The 21,284-nt window shown below is 37.8% G+C and overlaps 1 protein-coding gene across 3 annotated transcripts in view; it reads left to right on the forward strand.

Annotated features, from left to right (window-relative positions):
• ADGB (androglobin) overlaps positions 1–21,284 on the forward strand; it is a 164,736-nt gene that overhangs the window by 20,466 nt on the left and 122,986 nt on the right. For all 3 annotated transcript variants that reach the window (XM_045499942.1, XM_045499943.1, XM_045499944.1), the window contains exons 2-5: positions 9,147–9,309; positions 13,852–13,944; positions 17,278–17,349; positions 19,216–19,425. In XM_045499942.1, coding sequence (XP_045355898.1) covers positions 9,147–9,309; positions 13,852–13,944; positions 17,278–17,349; positions 19,216–19,425 — 538 coding nt within the window. The remainder of the gene's footprint in view (positions 1–9,146; positions 9,310–13,851; positions 13,945–17,277; positions 17,350–19,215; positions 19,426–21,284) is intronic.

Consider the following 21,284-nt stretch of genomic DNA (forward strand, 5'->3'; position numbering starts at 1 on the left):
AATTCTGGTTCAGACATCTTGCTTGTATCTGTGTTGGTTAAATCCCTGGCTGTTGTTTCTTCGTGCTCTTTCTTTTGGGTTTAATTCCTTCGTTTTGTCATTTTGAAGGGAGAAAAGGAATTAATGAGGTAGAAAAATTAAAATAAAAAATTAAAATTAAAAAAATATTAAAATTAAAAATAAAAACACACAGACATACACACACAAATCTAATAAATGTGCTAGATCCTAGGTTTGTTCTGGTCTGGGTGTTGAAAGTGGTTTGGCAGATTAGAGAAAAAAAGGGAGAAAAAAAAGGAAATCATTTGAGAATTTGAAAAAATGAATGCACTGAAGTAGACTAAAATGAGATGATGGGAGTAAAATAGAATTTGAAAAAATGTACACAAAAGTAAAGAATATAGTAGGAAAAAAATAAAGAAAATATTTTTAATAAAACTTGAAAATAAAAATGAATTTTTTTCTCTTTCTCTATTCAAGAAAAAGAAAAGAAAGGAAAAAGAAAAAAAGAGATCATTTGAAAATTTGAAAGAGTGAATATACTGTAGTAGACTAAAATAAAATGATGGAAGTAAAATAGAATTTGAAAAAAATTACATAAAAGCAAAAAATATGTTAAAAAATTAAAGAAAAATATTTTTAATAGAAATTGAAAGTGAAAATGAAGTTCTTCACTTTCTGCATTCAAGAAAAAGAAAAGAAATGAAAAAGAGAAAAAAGAAAAAAGAAAACAAGGAAATCGTTTGAACATTTGAAAAGGTGAATACACTGAAGTAGACTAAAATAGAATGATGGAAGTAAGATAGAATTTGAAAAAAAAATACACAAAAGTAAGAAATAGAGTAAAAAAATTAAAGAAAAATATTTTTAAGAAAAATTGAAAATAAAAATGAATTTTTTCTTTCTGTATTCAAGAAAAAGTATAGTATAAAAGAGAGGAAAAAAAAGAAAGAAAATTGAATAGCGGGACCTGCTAATAGATGGAAATAGCACTGAAATGACTTTGTTTTTCCCCTAGAAGTCAGACTATGAAGCGCTTTATAGTCCATAAACTAAGTAGGTGGTGAAACTTGTGTTCTTGAAGAGCAAGGTTGGCCCAGTTGGGGGGGCTCAGTGTAACGGCTCTGTTCTCCACTAGATGGCGCTGCTAGCCTACTGGGGTGGATTGTTGCATAGATGCATCTATGCGTGCATGGGGGCAGGGAAAATGGCGTCACCCGGTCTCCAGTGTGGGAACTCTGTTCTCACCGATCAGCAATCATGCACCCGTCCTCTGTCTTCAGCTTTCGTCCACTCCCCGCTTTTTCACTGTCCGTGACCAAGCCCCAGGCAGTACCTCTCTCCCGAGTTTTGTCTCAGATGCGGCTGTTTTCCCCGGCCCCTTACTCCGAAGGACTGCGGCTTTGACCCGTCCCGCCCTCTGTGGGAGGGTCTCACCGAGCAATGGCCGGAATGCTGGCTGCACCCAGGAGCGCCTGCTGGATCCTGCTACTGCTGGTGCCCCGAGACTGTGGCCAGGTGCCAGCCCGCCCCGGAAAAAGTTCTCGAGATAGTGTAGCAGCAGCTTTTCAGGGATCGTGGAAAATCACAACACACATCTGGCACCAGGCTTCGCCCTTAACGACCTTGTTCCAGCACCAGTGAATGTGGCCGCCTTCTGGGGTCTGCTGGGACCAGGTGGCTTCAACAGTCTCCACCAAATGTGCTTCCAGCAGTGGAACCACTTTTCTATGTGTGGCCCGAGAACCTCCCGGACCCCACTCTGTTCCTGGGGATTCGCCCTTCCCACCAGAGCACCGCCAGGTATAGAGCTGTGGAGTTGCAGACTTTGCACTTCCCTTGTTTACAGTCTTAATGGAATTTAAACCCTCTCCTTTTCTCTCTTTTTAGTTTAGGCCCTGTGGCTGTTTCCAGTTTTCCACTTGCTCTCCAGCTGCTTTTGGGGAGGGGTGCTTTTCTACCCCCCCCCCCCCGTCCTTTCTCCGCCTGCAAAGGTGGTTCCCTGCCCACCGCTGGCTTCTCTCCTCCCAAGTTCACCTCTCTGTGCCACATACCTGCCGAATTCTGTGGTTCAGGTTGTGCAGATTGTTGTGCTACTCCTCCAATCAGTTTTCTAGGTGTGTATGATGGTTTAGTGTTGGTCTGGCTGTATTTCATGGACATGAGACACAAAAAACTTCCATGCTGTTCTGCCATCTTGGCTCCTCCAAAAAAAATTACCTTCTAAATCACTTGTCTTCTCCTTTCTTTGGCTTTATTTAGTCTATTCTTTCAACAGCTGAAGTTGTCATTGCTAAAATTTTCCAGTATCTCTGTTCACATTGATCTTCTTTGTCATATGTTTGCTTAATACCTTTTTGCACTCATTGCAAAGCAGAACTTTCCCTCCTTTATTTTTTTGGCAATTCTAAACATATTTAAATGTCTTTTAAGTTTGCTACATTATTTCTCTTGGGTGGATTTCTTTCTTTTGATTTATTTACCGACTGTCCTTCATAATTTTCCATTTCTTTTTTTTGCTTTTTAATGTTAGTTTTTTAGTTCATATTTCATAGCTATTTTAGACTCATGGTATACTGTTCTTTGTCATGTGGTTTGGATGGTTTTCCAGAATGATTCACTCCTTACCCATTGCCATCATCCAGTCGTGATACACTATTGAAAAAGAGAGGACAGTTGTTCCAAAATTGAAATACTTCCTTATCAGTTGATAAATAGTTGCTTTTTTGAGATTTATGAGGAATATCTCCCTCCTTTTGAATGTTGATCCTCTCTAAAAACCCTGGGACCTGTCCACACTAAGTGGTTAAAGGACCACTAGGAGGTCTCTAGCACGCTGCTCCAGTGTAAAAGCAGCGTCCTTTCTGATTAGGAGGTGCATTTTTATATTACTCCGCCCCCACCCAAACCTTAACTTTGGGAGGTGGAAGGCTTTTCTCCCATGTGGGAAGTGCTATCCCTGATACCACACCCACTGTGGTAGAGGCCACCTCCTATTCCCATTTTTTTATTTGTTTTGGCCAACCTATTTCCTCACATCATCACAGGACATTGGCACGTTGCCTATTGTGCCGTAAACTATAGGGGGAATATACCAGCCTTAGTTCAAAGCCAGGAGCTCATGAGTAGCTGTAGCCACTCACTCATTCATGAAGCTTATTACTGGCCTCTTGACATTTACAGGATAAATTTAGCTTCTTTTCCGAAACAGGCTTACAGATTTTTTAAGCCTGGACTACCACAGCTCAAATCAAATTCCAGTACCTACTTGTAGATTATGCTATCTCAACCCCCTACCCACCACTACAGGTTCTTTCTGTATTTAGTCCATTGACTTCTTTTTTCACTTGAGATGTAATTTACATACAACATTATATTAGCTCAGGTGTACAACATAATGATTTGATATTTGCACATATTGAGAAATGATCACCATAGTAAGTCTAGTTAACATCAGTCACCACATATAGTTACAAAATTTTTTCTTGTGATGAGGCCTTTAAAGACCTACTCCCTAAGCAACTTTCAAATATGCAGTAAAGTATTATTAACTGTAGTTATCATGCTGTACATTACAACCTCATGACTCCCTTATTTTATAACTGGAAATTTATACCTTTTGACAACCTTCACCCATTTGGCCCACCTCCTGCCTCTGGCAAACACCCATTCACATTTTTCAATGTTTTTTTTTTTTTTAATTTTTTTAATGTTTATTTATTTTTGAGACAGAGAGACAGAGCATGAGCAGGGAAGGGGCAGACACAGAGAGAGAGGGAGACAGAATCCGAAGCAGGCTCCAGGCTCTGAGCTGTCAGTGCAGAGTCCAATGTGGGGCTCGAACCCATGAACTGCAAGATTATGACCTATGCCAAAGTCAGACGCTTAACCATCTGAACCACCCATGAGCCCCTCCATGGCTTTTGATCATGAAATTCTAGCCTCTCCTAAAATCTCCAGTGACACTTCCCCTATTTCAATAGCATACTTAGACTCACTGTGTAGAAGGAAGTATTTAGCCATATATGTAGAGGATATACTTATCTTTCAAATCTGTTTTACAAAGTGTAATTTTAATGGATTGAATCATTTACTGGTACTTGGGTGTACCGCTATGTGATTTAGATAACTCTGTACCCCCCTGATTTTTCAGTATGTCAGGTTTGATTTCTTTGCATATTTGATTTTTCTGGAATTTGGCCACATTTATTTCCCAGTATTACCAGTTCCTAAATCTTCAAAAGTCCTGAGTTACTTCTGTGTTTAAAGATTACCTTGTTCTCAGAATTGATGAGACCAGGAATAAGATGCTTTGAATATTTAAGGAACTCAACTATACTAGAGCAGTACGTACATTCTGGCAGTGAACGTCAAAGGCATTTTGTGCTGAGAGTTTCAAAAGCCACATATTTGTGCATGATCTTTTGAAGTCTACAACATGTTTGACATTGGGCTATATTTGACCACTGTTTATATTGTGCATGTAGCAATATAGGTGAGCTATTGAGCTGGCATAAGATACCTCAAATAAACGTCTTTTTAAGTGATCTTCGATATAGATGGAATCAAATTTGACATGTTACAAAGGAAGTAGGCCAATTAGTGATAAAGCTTAATAGCTTAAGGGAGGGAGCCAGAACATTTACTTACACTTGACAGAATGAAGAGGAAAGCAAAACATAATCTTAGCAAAGCCTTTATTTATTTTTTTAAAGAAATTAGATCTTCCTTTTACAAAAATAACTTTTAAAATTCTGAGCTTCCTGAATGAGGTAAATTTTATCATGGTTTTGATGGATACAAAATCACCAATTTCTTTTTATCTGTACAGTTTGTCCCAACAGTCAATAAAACAGATGTACTATAATGTACTATTTTGTATCTTATTTTTAATTAATATTATGAAAATTTTCCCTCTCTCCCTATTGTCATCCTTCTCTCTTATTTTCTTACATGCTATTTAGAAACACTGCTTTACAATACATATATTTTCAACCTCTCTTTTCCAGCAAGATGGTGGATTAAGGTAAAAAAAAATGATACCTACAAATGCCTATGTAAAGAAATAAAAATCTTCGGGGGGTGCCCGGGTGGCTCAGTCAGTTAAACATCTGACTTCAGTTCAGGTCATGATCTCGCAGTTTGTGAGTTCGAGTTCCACGTCGGGCTCTGTGCTGACAGCTAAGGGCCTGGAGCCTGCTTGGGATTCTGTGTCTCCTTCTCTCTCTGCCCCTCCCCTGCTTGCTCTCTCTCTCTCTCTCTCAAAAATAAATAAACATTAAAAAAAAAGGGAGAAATAAAAATATTCAGAATCCAGAAATGAGGAGGGAACTGAAAGTCAGGATGTTGTAACTCTAAGCTGAGGCTGTAACTTCCTCAGGGAGTCTTATGAAAATAGAGTATTTTGTTTTAACATAGATAGGACAAATGAGGAAAGGGAGTGCTCCAGCCTTAGGTAAAGGCATGACTTTCCAGAGTTCAGATCTTTTTTTAAAAAGGTGAATAAGAAAATCTGCTTTAGAATCTTAGGTTATAAGAAGGCTAGCTTTTCTATGCTTAGTGTCTGGGTGAAAAAAAAACAAAAAACAAATCTTCCTTGAGAAATGAAAACCTTTGGACTGAGACTTATGTAGGTTTGAGATCTGATTTTAAAGGACCTATGGGTTCCTGGATGGCATATTTATTTGGGATCACTGATAGAAGAAAATTCTATATTACATTGAAAACACATTCTTTCAATACAGGATTGCCTTGGGGAAAGGGGTTTGGAGGAAAAGAAAACCCTGATAAGGATAGGCTGATAATAAAAGTGTCCTCAAACACAAGAATATACAAAAAATAGGCAGAAATCACAACGATAAAAAATGAATCAAGTGTCAAAAACTTAAGATAATAGAAAAATAATCTATAAGTAATTTACCATGCATATGTTTACAATGATTAAAGATAGAAAAGATCAACTCCTAAAAAAGGAATTACCCTATATATTTGTCAATGTTAATAATCAATGCTAGTTACAACATCAGAGTAGTAAGTAGGAAGTAATCAATGCTAGCTCTAATATCACACAACCCCCGAATCACACACCAAAGGATATTTCTCATTTATACTAGAGTATGATCAGGAGTTTAGTAGGGGCTTTGTATGTGCTCTGTGAGGATTCTTGGCTCCCTTCATCTTGTGGCATTACCATTTTCTAAGATCTTCCCTGAAGGATTGAGTCATGCTGACAAGTATCTCACAGGATGTTTTATGAGCCTCAAGGTAGGATACAACACGTTTCCCCCACATGTCATTGTCCAAAACACCACCACAAAGTACCAGCCAAATTGCAAAGTAGTATGGGAAACGTAGGAAATGGAAAACAGGACTGATGAGCCATCTGCTCAATCTTCTCCTTTTCTATTTATTCTTCTGGATCTCCCTCTGAGTACTTCTGTCTCCTTCTTGGACTTTTGAGAACTCTTGGGGATTACATTGAGGCCACCCAGATAATCCAGGATAATCTCCCAACTCAAATACTGTAAGTTGTTTGCATACCTCTTTTGCCATGGAAGGTAATATATTCACCATTCTGGTGATCATGGTGTGGATATATTGATGGGGGCGGATTATTCTGTCTACCACACTCATTGACTGCTTTCCTCAGTTTTCTTCCTACTCTTTCAGACTTTTAACATGGAGTATCAGGGCAGGTATACAACTGTCGACGTTAGAATATTGAAATATTTTCATTTGATTGTTGAATGGCCTTAACAATAACCTTACCAAAACCCCTGAGCCCCAGATATTTCTGCCTCCTTCCCTAGGTCCCTGACCTACCCTGAGAACTCTACTACATCCCTGACCCCACTAGTTAGGTGAATAAGATCTGGCATAACTGGAACTGGAGGCTTTGAGGATTGACATGCTCATTCCTTACCAGTTGTTGGGTGTTTTGAATAGCATTCTTGGGAGTGCCTTTCCTTAGGTATAGTAATTTTCTTGGTGATTTAATCCAGTCTTAAGACTCTAAATATCATCTAAATGCTGATGACTCAGATTTTCACTAATTCTATCTCCTAAAGCCTCAGAATCCTACATCTAACTGACTACTCAACATGTCCACAAACGTGTGACAAACATTTAGAACGCAACTCATTCAGAAGTGAAACGCTGCTTTATTCCTTACCTCAGTTTTGCCCCATCCCACAGTCTTCTATCTTGCAGCAAATATCAATTCAATCTATTGGCTCTCTCTTAAAAACAGGGGATTATTTCCTGCCTCCTCTACTGTTAGCATTCTGGTCCAAGTCACCATTAGCTCTCACATGGTATTTTAGTGCCTTCTAAATTCTCTCTTTTGTTTCCCTTGGGCTTTTCTCGACACTGCAGCAAGAACGATTATAAAACTCCCTGCTCGAAACTCTCCTTTGGCTTTTCCCACCTCACTTAGGCAAACCCAGTCCTTCCTCTAGCTGAGATCACCGGTATACTCTCTGCATTCCAGACACCTCTCTGAAACGATCTCCTTTTACTGGCCCTCAGCCACACTGATATTTTTCTTCTTCACAGAAGCCAGGACACTCTCCGCATGTGGAAAACTCTTTCTTGCTCTTCGTACTTGCCGCGTTCCTGTATCCAGAACAGTCTTTCCACGGATCCACACAGCTTAATTTTTTAGTTTCTTTCACTATTTACTTAAATATGGTCCTATTATGGACCACTTTCCTTAACCACTGTGTTAAAAATTCTGTACCTTAACTCTTTAGTTTCCCCTTCCGATTTTATATTTACCCCTAGCATTTTCCCCTTTTGAATGTACTATATATTTTACTTAATTTATGCTGTGTTTTTGTGTCTCCACCCACTAGAGTAAGAACTCCATGAGGGTAAAGATTTTAGTCTGCTTTGTTCACTGCTTATCCCAGGATTGAGAACAGGGTTCTAACCTCACTCACTTGTTAAAACTTGACAAATTAAGCAAGATGCGTATTTTAGATTTTAAAATTTACAATAATAAAAAAAAGTGAAAGTCAAGGTTTAGAGATTGGAAATTGTCATAGATTAATAATAAGAGTAAAAAAACAAGTCCAACTTCTCTGTAGCTAATTAGTCAAAATATATCACAAATTTTAAATATGCATATATTTAGGTACAGTAAGTCTTCTTATAAAAATCTATACTAATAAAAGAATTAATAATGTCTGCAAAGGGGCACCTGGGTGGCTCAGTCGGTTAAGCGTCCAACTCTAGATTTTGGCTCAGGCCATGGTCTCACGGTTTGTGAGGTCCAGCCCCGTGTTGGGCTCCATGCTGCTTTCCCTCTCTTTCTGCCCACCACCCCCCCCACTCTCTCAAAAAATAAATAAACAAATTTTAAGAAAAAAAAAAATGTCTGCAAAGATTTGGCAATAAGGATAACCCTACAGTCTCATTTATAATAGGGAACACAAAATTCAAATCAAAACTTTCAAATTTTTCGCTATAGGATCTTAATTAAATGAAAGGCTGTAAATTCATGCGATGGGATAGTTTGCAATCGTTAAATTTGTATTTAGTTAAATTCTCATTGACATGGGAACTATTTGCAATATACTGGTAAGTGGGAAAAACAGTCTATAAAAAGAATAAGCTGAATGATGTTTTGAAGAAGAAATGCATATATTTTCCCACTAATTTGAAAGAATGGACAGTTGTCAACAATGTGGATTCTAGAATGGGGTGGGTATGTCTTTCCTACTTATCTAATTAAGAATTTTTTTCTTTTAAAATAATGATCACATAGCACCTTTATCCTGGGAAGCATCAAAATTATATCTGTGCTGATTTTCAAAAAGCTTTTAATATTATACGCATAAAGGATTTTCTTCAAGTGTGAACTGTATAGAAATATTCCCATTTATGGCATCTTATGTGTTTATGATGAATGTCTTGCATTAGTTAGTAGGGGCTAAAGCTCAAGAGTTTGCGGAATAATCTCTTTGGGTATTTCAGTCTTTTGAACGTTAACCTGTGGATGCCATCTGCCACAGGTAAGACTATGTCGAAAAATGTCATTAACATGGATGCTGACAAGACAATTAAATGTCTACCATGCAATTAATCCAGTATTTTACCTTAGAGATTCAAATTAAAACTAACTCGCCTCCTTGCTCTGTCTCTAGTCAGTACCTTTTTGGCGGTAATGTGCAACCTGGCTCCGTTGAGCAGAAGAAGGGGAAGTTCCCGATCTGGCCAGAATGGAATGAAGCCGACATAAATGCAGAAAAGTGGGATGCAGGCAAAGGTGGAAAAGAAAAGGATAAAATGGGAAAAAGCCCTGTATTTGTAAGTCCATTTGAAGGTGACTAGATTTCATTTTAGTTTTAAATTTTGTCACGGAATAGGATCGCCTAACATGTGAGTCCATTTTCTCCACAGCCTCCATTCAAAGGAGAGAAATTTTGTCTTTCTCCCTCTGTCTCCCCCCATCCTACCCACCTGTCTTTCCAAGCCTTAGACCTAAGCTTTGCTGATTGTATTTGAGTAAATGAAAGGAGAGACGTGATCAAAGAGTCACGGTGAAATAAAGGAGAAATCAATAGAACAGTTAGCTAGTGGATTTTGGACAGAGTGGGGAATCAGACATTTAGAGACAGTGATTTAGAGGGGGTGCCTGGGTAGATTAAGTGATTGACACTTGATTTCAGCTCAGGTCATGATCTCACAGTATGTGAGTTCGAGCCCCTCCTTGAGCTCTATGCTGCCAGCAGGGGGCCTGCTTGGGATTCTCTCCCTCCCCCTCCTTCTCAAAATAAATAAATAAACTTAAAAAAAAAGAGTAGAGAGAATGATTTAGACAATGAAATGCCCCAGCAGACCTGTGAGCTGTTATGTGGAGATTATAGGAGACAATTTTTTTTTAAGATGTTATATGAGATATCAGTTGAATCCCTCTTAATATTCTCTTCAAGATATTTGGGGAACAATCTCAGGTAATTTTCATTTATCTGTGGCCATTCAGACATGATGTGTCCCTGGGATTGGAGCTGAGAATGGTGTTACTACCTTTTCCAATTATGTTATCTTAGGTTCTTCTGTCTATTTAAAAATGTTTACATCTAAAGACTTCTTTGTTGGGGGTATGGGTCTGGGTTGCATTTTAAATAGGACCCATTTATTTGGTGCAGCAATTCATTTAACAAAAATGTTTATGGAACACAATCCAGTTTCAAAGCAAAAACAAAATTGCCAGAATGACCACGTTGAACTCTGGTGTCTTTATTTGCATAGAGAACTCCAAAATGGTGTTTATTAGCAATTATGTTTTATTCACAAAATGCGGAATTATAAGCTGCATTATTCATAACATTAATTTGTTTACAAAAGATAGTAAATATAACGAATTGCTGATTCTCTTAGTAGTTGAACAATTTCAAGTTCTAACTTGTGGCACTTTTAGATGCAAGGGACTTTGGAACTCTCTGGGTTCAAATGAAAATGTTCATATTCTACATATTTTTAACAGAAATTTACAACTAGTGGGGGTTGAATGTGAATTTACATTAGGAAGATAGATTGTACAAATCCTCAGTTAAGAATTTGAGCTCTAGAAAAGGTCTAAAAATGAGTCACTCCCAACAATAAGGAGGAGAAAAGTAGAAGTGACTGAAAACTCTGAACTAGGAAATAAGATCTAAACTATAACACGTTAGGGCCCTTGGAGTGCAAGTATGTCTTTATCTGATGACTATGGAAAAATATTGCTGGTCTCTGGAAGGCCAGACATCGAATTCTAGACATGTGTGCTGGTCACTGGATGCCCATTTCATGTGGAGGCAACATACAGAAATGGTGCTGGCTGAACATCAGACCACAAAATAGATACTGTCGCCCTTGGACTATGGAGCTACATAGAACTGCATAATTAGGGCAGCGCCAGCCCTCCTCCTGTGGTAAATAGGGGCTATTACAATGGAGTGTGATACTTCAGAACTTTAGCTAACACTCCGTTCTGCCTCTCCTGCCCTCACAAGGTAGAACAGCAGCTCAAACCTTGGTTATTACAACTGCACAAAGGTACCATCTGGGGTATAATTTTGCTTCCCACTCACAGTTCTGTTCTACGACCTCAGTATTCATGGCGTGGGAAGTGACAGTCCCTCTACAGAAGTGAGTGGTGGACACTCCAAGCATGGTGATTACATTTCTATGATACAGTAGCACAGTAGCTCTTAGCCATGATTTGCAACATCCATATTTTACCAGGATCAGTTATCATAAACCTGGACCTATAGCAGGTATCCTTGGGATTTTATAGAAAGTCGCTTCTTTAGATGTGAGGCTAGTGATCAGGAAATCAGCGTCAGATAAGCTAACCTTTCCTTGTAATTCCAGATTTGGGTCTCGCTTCTTCAGCTAAGGGACAGCAATAAAAAGACATGGATGGTAAACCAAACTGAGACATATTTAATGAAGTATTGTAAAGTGGGTATAAGAAATACACCTAAGGCAAAGCGACATGGAAAGAGTACCGTTAACTTAACATGGAGAAAAGGGAATCACAACAGATTATGATAAGATGGGCCCCCCTTTACCTTTTTATTTTCTCCTCAAAGAAATTTAATAATTCAAGACATGAAAATTAGAAGGCAAGCAGAAAGTAGTGACTTGGGGCTTATGTCAGTTTCTCTGGGCTCAGAGACAGGATATTGTCTGGGGCTACAAAAACAGTTAACACTTGAAGCAGAATCCCAGAGGTAACTATAGAGACACAATCTGAAAATTTTGTATATAGTTTTATGTCGAGACATTTACCCAACTCCTAAGCTATATGTGTGAAGACTTTGCTGCTGAGCAAATGAGTAAAATGCAACAGCTTGGAAGCTAAATAAGAGAAACTATTTCATGATGCTATGGTAAGAGATTGGGATTAAGGGTATACCAAGGTGAAGGGACTCAGACACTCAGCCTTCCAGTTAGTCCCCCAACATAGCTGTAGCATTCTGTATTGAGTAAGGGTAAACCAGAACTACACCAAGCCGACCAAATCTTGAAACCCACTGTTGACAGGGTGAAGTTCATTTTGTACTTTGCCTGCTAGAAAGGAATAAAATCCTCCTCTGGAGGAAGACATCATTACCTAGAGTTTTGAAGAGGAACAGAACCAAGTGGCTGAAAAATGAGACAAAAAATCAGACAATAGAAATAGATCCATGGGTGACTCTGATTGGAATTGTCAGATAGGGGAGTTCAAAGTAACTGAGTTCATATTTGTGAGGGAAAAAACAACATGAGGCAACCCTGGAAGTCTAGTGTGGCTCCTGGAAACTTCAGTCTGGTTTTCAGGGACTCATTCTTTGATCGTTTTGACTAGATGTTGGGATTACCTTTGTCTTCATTCCAAGTATTCCAGTACCTTGAATATGTTCCAGATACACATAGACAATTACTGGGTTGAAAGCTCAGATAATACCCTCAAATAGAGCCTATTTCTCAGGCCACAACAGCATTAGGATAAAAATATGAGTACCATAAAAATCACAAATGATATTTATTTGTCTCATCGCTATTAACTCAGGTGAAATTTAGTTACCCCTTTTAACAATACAGTTTACCTTTATAGAGCATTGTTTTCGTACCCGCAGTACTTTTCAGTTTTGTAAGGACCACCCCAACAACCTAATTACCTTGTGAGCTGTAAGAACTTTTACACAGTAGCTACTTGAAGTCTCTAATTTACTATATTGCTAGCATTTGAGAGTAGAGATTTGTATGTCATTTTTCTTCCCGAGCTCACTAACTGACCCATTCTACGGGCTCAGAAACTAATAAATTAATTGCATTATTGAGCATTTATCTCAGAGAAATGGAAACTAACGTTCATACAAAAGCCTGTAAATTGTATGCAAAAATTTATAGCAGCTTTATAAGTAATAACCCCAAATTGGAAACAGCTCAGATGTCCTTCAATGGACAGATGGTACACAAACAAACAAATAATTGTATCATGAAATATTACTCAGCAATAAACAAGAACAAACTATTGATATATGCAATAGCTTGAATGAATTGAATCTCCAGGGAATTAGGCAGAGAGGGCAAAAAGCCAATCCACAGGTTACATGCTATCTGATTTCATTCATATAACATTACTGAAATGATAAAATTAATGAAAAAGAGACCAGATTAATGATCTGGTGGTATTAAACAGGTGGTAAGGGGGTTGGAGGGTGGGTATGGCCATAAAAGAGCCTAGGATGGGTCCTTGTGCTGGTGGAATTGTTCTGTATCTTGAGTGCATCAATGTTATTATCATGGTTGTGATATTGCACTATAGTTTTAGAAGATTTTACCATCAGAGAGACTGGCTAAAGAGGACACAGGGACTCTCTTTATTATAATTTCACACCACGACATGTGAATCAATAATTATCTCAAAATAACAAGTTTAATTTTGAAAACTAATAAATGAAATTCAGATCAGAGGTATGAATTTCATTTACATACAATCATACTTTTTAAATCTGCTCTACTCAGGTTAAAAAAAGCACAATATTTTCAGTGCAAAATATGTCCATATCTGTCCCATCCAAATTGTTTCCCTACCATACCAAATTCACATCCCAAAGCAGCTTATGCTTGTTTGGACTGCTTCCTCTGCAATAAAATGTTACTCAACAATCCAGGTTTTGTTAATTAAATACGGCATTGTTAACTTCAGTCTTTACCAAGTATTCCATGAACTACCTCTGAGAACATACAAATTGCTCTATAAATGCTTGTTTATTCATCAAATCTATGCACTTATTAATTTTTTTTTAAGATTGAGTTGCTTTTATTTTAATAAAAACATATGGAGAGAAAAACCCTCAATATATTTTTATATAGCATTTTTTTGAAGACCCTGAAGGAAAGATTGAATTGCCACCATCGTTGAAAATTTATTCCTGGAAGCGTCCACAGGATTTTTTATTTAATCGGGTAAGAAATATTTTTACTATTGAATAAAATACATACTAACTATGGGCTGTAGTATCCTACTTATGGAAATTCTCATTTTTTAAAACACTGTAAATTTTCCCCATTGTATTTAGTAAGAAAAAGGAATTGCTTTTTGGCATTTAATAGAAAAAAAATGATTATCAATATAGTTTACTATTTCTTGTACTGGTTTCCAAGAGAATATTGAAATTTTGTTTAGTCTTGAGTTTTCTCTACATGATGTCAAAGGATAGCCTAAAATGTGTGGGAAGCTATTCCTTAAGTTTTGACTGACTTTGCCTTTTCTGCTTCTTAGCCAGAACCTATGTGACATGAAATTCTGTTTACTCTAGTGTGTATTAGTGTTAATTTTCTAGTCCGAGAGGTTTGCCCTTGGTTACCTGTGTGCCAGACATTGTTGAAGCATTTTCCAAGGGCCATCTTCATTTCTGGACCCCATGCTCAGCTACTTGAATCACATTGACTAGCACTGTGCTCAAGGAACCATATTTTAATTTAATTTTATTTTCTTAAAGTTCGTTTATTCATTTTGAGAAAGAGAGAGAGGGGCAGAGAGAGAGAGAGAGAATCCCAAGCAGGCCTCACATTGACAGTGAGATGTGTGGCTTGAACTCATGAACTGTGAGATCATGTCCTGAGCAGAAATAGAGTCAGATGCTTAACTGACTGAGACACCTAGGCGCCCTGAGAAACCATCATTTTAAATGAAAACCAGTAGGCTAAAATAGTTATTTAGTGCTAGTCAAATGTTTGTAATGGAGCTGAATCTTCCATTTACTATGGAACCCACCCAATCTCAATTTCTACACAAAGTGATTTTATTCCTAAAAGCTTTAGCCTTAATAAGACTGCTACTAATGCAAGAAAATACAATTCAGTCACCGTATTTCCAACTACCGTTACTATCTGAGAAAGATAATTCTAAATTCAGAGACATTTAGTAAAATGAGAAAATCAGAAGATGCACCTCTGTCCATCAGAATATTTATTGAATGTCTACTTGTAAGACATGTTAAATAAAATAAATCAAATGTACATGAACTATGCCTTTAAATAACTTATGCTGTTAGGCAATATTGATGTGAAGAATGTAAATTCTGTGGTGTTAATATAATGCGCTTAATAGTAATGTATGATTAATAATATCCAGGCTCTGTGCAATGGAAGTGCAGAGTTTACATTTCATGCAAATAAAGGATATTAATTCCATAAAGTGGGGGTATTTCAAATGTGAATAAGCAGAAGAGTTATATGCCGTCTCTTTTTCTTTTTAGCATACCTTAGTTCTGAGAGATACGCTTGTTTTGTAAATAAATTCATCCGTTGTTGTTGGTGGCACTTCTACCTAAACTTATAATGTTGACACCCATCTTCGCACCTCTGCTCTCCCTCTGTGCTCTTTCTCTTGATCCCGTGCACCTGCTCCTCTTGGGGTATGCACCACAACAGCCACAACTGAAAGTCTCGCTAACTATGAAGTCTAAGAATAATGTTTTTCAAGTTTTAATGCCCAGGTCCATGGTGATATATACACTTTACATTGAAACTCATTAAATATGGGCATATATAAAGCTTAGACAAAAATTTAGCAAAACAGTAATGAACTTCCTTTTTTTTAAGAATTTTTTAAATGTTTACTTTTGAGAGAGAGGGAGAGAGAGAGAGAGAGAGAGAGAGAGAGAGAATATGAGCAGGGGAGAGGCAGAGAGAGAGGGAGACAAAGATTCTGAAGCAGGCTCCAGGCTCTGAGCTGTCAGCACACAGCCTGATGTGAGGCTTGAACTCGTGAACCATGAGATCCTGACCTGAGCTGAAGTCGGATGCTTAACTGACTGAGCCAACCAGGTGCCCCAATAATGAATTATCTATATGAAATTTACTCTCTTCTACTCAAAGCAAGGGATGAAGTCACAGGGCATGATTTAAATCAGAGAGAAACTAAGTTATGAAAAAACTGAAAAGACTGGATTTAAGATATTAGAACCAACATGGACTTTCTCCAACTGAGAAGGTTAACAAGCCCTAACCACTAGGGGAGTGATCAGATCTGTTTATTTCTGAGAACCAGGTATTGATGGCCCAGGCTCTTGAGTGTTGATTATATTGAAGAGATGTAAGATGTCTGAAGATTTATTCTGTCTCTGGTATAGGTACAGGGAATAGAGACCTCTGTAGAGACTTCTGCCTTAATATTTGCTGTCTTTTACACACTGTCAGTGCCTACTTTCATTTGTTGGCAGGCAGCTGTTAAGTTTCACTCCTCAAATTTTAGGTATTCAATATTTATTTAATCTATTATTAATCGAAGTCAATGTACATTGGTACTTGCTGAAGAGTATGGACATTTTAGAAGGGTCACCTTGCAATTAATTAGCTAAGCCAGAATTTAAAATATATTTTTTATGTAAAATATTTATATAATACGTATGTAACTTGCTATGTTCATAAATTATAAACATAACAGTCAGTTCAGGCCTTCAAGGTGGTTTTGAGTAAGTTTTTTGTCAGACATAAAAAAATATTTTGTTGAGTTTTCAAGGTGTTAATTGTCCATGTGATTGAGAGTAATTGATGGCATTAGTTTCCATGATTTTACTAATCAAAAACACATTTATGTTCATTTGATATGTTGAGTATATAAGCTTGATATGAATTGTAACACATTTTTAAAAACTACTATAAATAATATTTTCCTTTATTATGTTTATTTGTTAGTGCTCTAAGTATATAGAAGCATCTTTAGACATATACCAATAAAATAATGACCATTAGATGAATTCTTAAAAAGATAACAGGATTTGAAATTGGGCAAGATTTTAAAAAAGCTGTCACAGTTAATATTTTTTATCAAAGATGAAGATATTTTTCCTGCTATCGTGTTAACTAAGCTTCAGGTGTAACTTGAGAGGTTAACTTAAATTTTAGGTCACTTTTTAAACTGTCAGTTTATGTGTGTATGCATGCTGACTTTATCTGCATATATTATATCTTATAACATTCCTTTTTTTATATGAAAAGACTCTATTTGATAGGCATTACAGTATTAAGTGAATGTCACGTATAGCTGTAAGAGGGTTATCTTATGGAATTATGTGCTTATTTTTTTTTCTTTTAATTTCTCTGGTTGTGAGAAACGAAATCAGGTTTGACTTGTTTATATCACATGAAACTATATTTCATTCAGCTACATTTCCTTTATTTTTCCTAAGGAGTAATCTCTCTCTCTCTCTCTCTCTCTCTCTCTCTCTCTCTATATATATATATATATATATATTTTTTTTTTTTTTTTTTTTTTTTTTTTTTAAATTTCAGACTCCAGTAGTTGTGAAAAATGAAATCCTGTTTGACTTGTTTTCAGCAAATGAACATTTACTCTGCAGTGAGGTATGTAGGGAATTTCTAACTGAAGTCTGATTGCAGAATACCTTCCAGACCTGCTTAAAACAATTCCCAGACTGTCAGTTTCAGTTATCTCTCGCTTACCTCTAAGTTTTGGAATTGCTCAGTATTTTATAAGCCAGACATTCAAAGAGGAAGAGAAGCCTCTTCAATTGAGTTTAATGAGCAAATGGTGGGGAAATGTTAGTAGTACAATTGCTGTGTCCCTATCCTCCTGCCCATAGACCTAGGGTAGCTGAGACTCACAATCTGCGCATTTTGCCTCTTGACCCACGTGCCTAGTAATTGACATCAAGTTGCTGCCTGACTTCCTCTGCTCTGTGCTCAAGAGCAGGGTGTCCTGATATTGTTTGACTTGCTAACACAAGGAAAATCTTACCTAAACACCCCCACCTCCACACCCTGGGTTTTATCCATCAGAAGCAAGCCTGTTCCACTCCCCTAAGGCGGTTATATCAGAAACAGGGTGTTTTTTTAAAAAAATTATTTTCTCCTAAGACCCAGTCGAAATCAATTGTCATTATTGATTCAAACACTTTGTCTTTCTTATCTTAAATATCTTGACCAATATTAAAATCAAAACACTATTTCTTCAACCAGGTTGTACTGATTAGCATAAAGTTACCTTTGAATGGTTTTATACCTTATATTTTAGTCTAACATATGTTTATTTTATGATCCAGAGCATGCATAGACTTTACCTTTTTTATTTTTTGAGGGAAGAAAAGCATAAAATATTCTATGTTAAAATTACCAGATATACAGAAAGATACTTGGTTTACCTTTTTCAACTTAACTAAACTAGAAGAAATGTCCTAGATAATGTAAATTAAGGCAAACCTAAATCTTATGAGGTTAGTCTCAAGTATTTAATCTTCTTATAAACCAGGCAGTTAAACATAAGATGAATATTTCCAAAAATCCAATATTACTGAGGGTAACAATGTCTTTACTTAACACCACTGTGACTCACAGATCCTTTTTTTTTTTTTTGCATTGTTTCTATTCCCTGTAAAATACTGAAAAATAGATAGTATAGTCTACGTTTTACAGACTGCATTACAGAAACTGCAGTTTAGAGACAGTGAAATGACGTGCCCTAGAGCAGAAGGACCTGGAAGAAAATGCAAACCCTGGTCTCTGTTTCTGCCCCACTCCCCACTGCACCTTGATGCCTGTTGAAAACTCTGCCCATGAGAGTTTTACTTAGATCACTTCTGCACCTGCAGACTGACACATGAAATACAAGATTAGAGATTTAACTGTGTATGCAATTTTAATTCTTTCTCATCTCATTCATTGTCTAACTGATCCTATTGACATAAAAGAGATCATTTTCTTCTCAAACTTCTCAACACTTACAGAAGAGTAGCTTACTCATTTATAGAAAGTTAATTCCAGAATAAAATCACCACTACTCTCAGAAGCATTCAGTCTCTCTCCCTCTCTCTCTCTCTCTCTCTCTCACCCTGTCTCTCCCCTCTCTGTCTCTGTCTCTCTCCTTCTCTCTCTCTCTTTCACACACACACACACACACACACACACACACACACACACACACAACTGAAATGGAGGTCAATCTCAAATCACTGACAGTTTACTCTGGAAGATAGCTCTTAGCTAAGAGTATGTTTAATGTTAAGCCTTTTTAGATTGTATTGTGACTCTGCTTCCCAACAACAAAGGCAAGAACAGTGACTTTATTTATAAGTTAGAAATCAAAATGTGGAACACATTACATGTAGAACTTAATATTACTACTGGAAGCAGATTTTCGACTGGTTTCCCCCCTAAATTATAGTACCAACAACTGAAAAGCAACTGATTAACACTAGTGTCTTTTGTCTCTAGCTGATGAGATGGATTATCAGTGAAATCTATGCAGTGTGGAAGATATTCAATGGAGGCATTTTGAACAATTATTTCAAAGGGACCACAGGGGAGCCTCCTTGTCTTGCCTGGAAGCCCTGGGAACACATCTACTCTCTGTGCAAGGCTGTGAAAGGTCACATGCCCTTATTCAATAGCTACGGAAAGTATGTTGTGAAACTTTACTGGATGGTAAGTAAGTTCGTGTTCATGTGCATTAAAAATTGTCTTTCATATTGAAATATATTTGTTTTACATGCTGTTACCCAGGCTGATACAAGGTCATGCATTTATACAGGATATCAATTGTGCACTTACTGGGAAGAAATGTCCTGCATATGTAATTTGGGATCGATAAGAAGCATCGTTGTTAGTCCTGTGACACCAGTCCCATGTGCTTTTTAAACTGTTGCTGCTTGGCACAAGGAGGGGTGGTCCTCTGCTATCTCTGCCCTCTCGGGGAGGTGGGTAGACAGATGGACGCACAGGGCTCTCTTCCTTCCTCCCTTCTCTCTGATGTGGTATGCAGTCTTGAACAAAGAGAGTGCTTGAGCATACGGTCCATTCCTTCTCTCCTGCTACTGAGAGGCCCGGTCCCACCCAATCTTTTTCCTAAGCTTGGAATTTGTACTCATGTTAACAAATCTTACCTTGACACAAAAAGTTTTTGCTCCTGCCTGAAAGGAAGCAAATGGGATAGCAGAAATAGAGAATGAAAAACACCCCGTTTATATGGCAGAGTAGGCTTACACCACATGTAACACTAGATTATGAAATCCCTTTGAGTTTTTGTGGATGGAATGCTCTCTCTAAAGGCCCATACTCATAGGCAGAGCCAGCTACATGATTTGCAGAGCCCTTTGCTCGAAAATGATTGGGAATTTCAATATGGTGATAGCAGCACTTGAAAAAAAAATGGCACCCCTCTTAGGGTGAGGTTCCTTGTGACTGTGCAGGTCATACACCCATTAACCTGGTCCTGGTCACTTAGGAAGAATGTTCTTGAATATTTGAGGAAGCGGGAAGTATGAAAAGTTAACCAACCCAGTCTGTATTTCTAAAGAACATGGCTTTCCCCTCAGTAAGCCAGAACCATCTACCCTTCCTGGGGTGGAGAATGCTGAAAGGCATTAGGAATTAATAAGATCATGGGGCTCCTGGGTGGCTTAGTCAGTTAAGCTGCTGGCTTGGCTCAGGTCACTATCTCAGGGGTCTCGAGTTCAAGTCCCACTTGTGGCTCTCTGCTGTCAGCGCAGAGCCTGCTTCTGACCCTCTGTCTCCCTCTCTCTCTGCCCCTCCCCTGCTCTCTCTCAAAAATAAAATGAGACTTTTTTTTTTTTAAAGGAATTAGTGAGATTGTTACAGCAGGGACATAAAAGTAAAGAAGGTAATATTAGCCTCTGATATCTAAAATAGGATTGTTGGTGTTTTGATATTCACAACAAGGTGAGAGACTTTGAAAGTCAAAACTTTGTGAAGGGAGAAAATGACTTCCTAAATGCCTTTATCTTCCTTATTTACCAGTCAGGAGGCAGATTTGGGGGACAAGACTCTGAAGTCTTAATGTACACTGAAGAATGAGAGTAAGGATACACCATGGATAGGGCTGAGGGATTATAGACAGAAGGTAAACATGGGAAGAACGACAAGGTCAAATGCCCGGTATTGGCTCCCCTCTCCCCACTTTCCACACATTTACTTAAACTGAGGTGGGAAGGAGTTCAAAATTATTAAGAATTATGGGGCGCCTTGGTGGCCCAGTCAGTTGAGTATCCGACTCTTGATTCTGGCTCAGGTCATGATCTCACAGTTTGTGAGCTCAAGCCAGGCATCAGGTTCTGCTCTGGCAGTTCAAAGCCTGCTTGGGATTCTCTCTCACCCTCTCTCTCTGCCCCTCTTGTGCTCACACACACTCTCTCTCTGAAAATAAATAAACTTCAAAACGGTTATTAAGAATTGCAAAGGAGCATCAGCAGAATAGTAAACCAACCCTGTTAGTTTCTTTCTCTCTGCTTCCTGACATCCTTCCTTCTTTGGGAATTTCCTTCTAT

This window comes from Leopardus geoffroyi, chromosome B2 (genome assembly GCF_018350155.1).
Source record: "Leopardus geoffroyi isolate Oge1 chromosome B2, O.geoffroyi_Oge1_pat1.0, whole genome shotgun sequence".
NCBI classification, from domain to species: Eukaryota; Metazoa; Chordata; class Mammalia; order Carnivora; family Felidae; genus Leopardus; species Leopardus geoffroyi.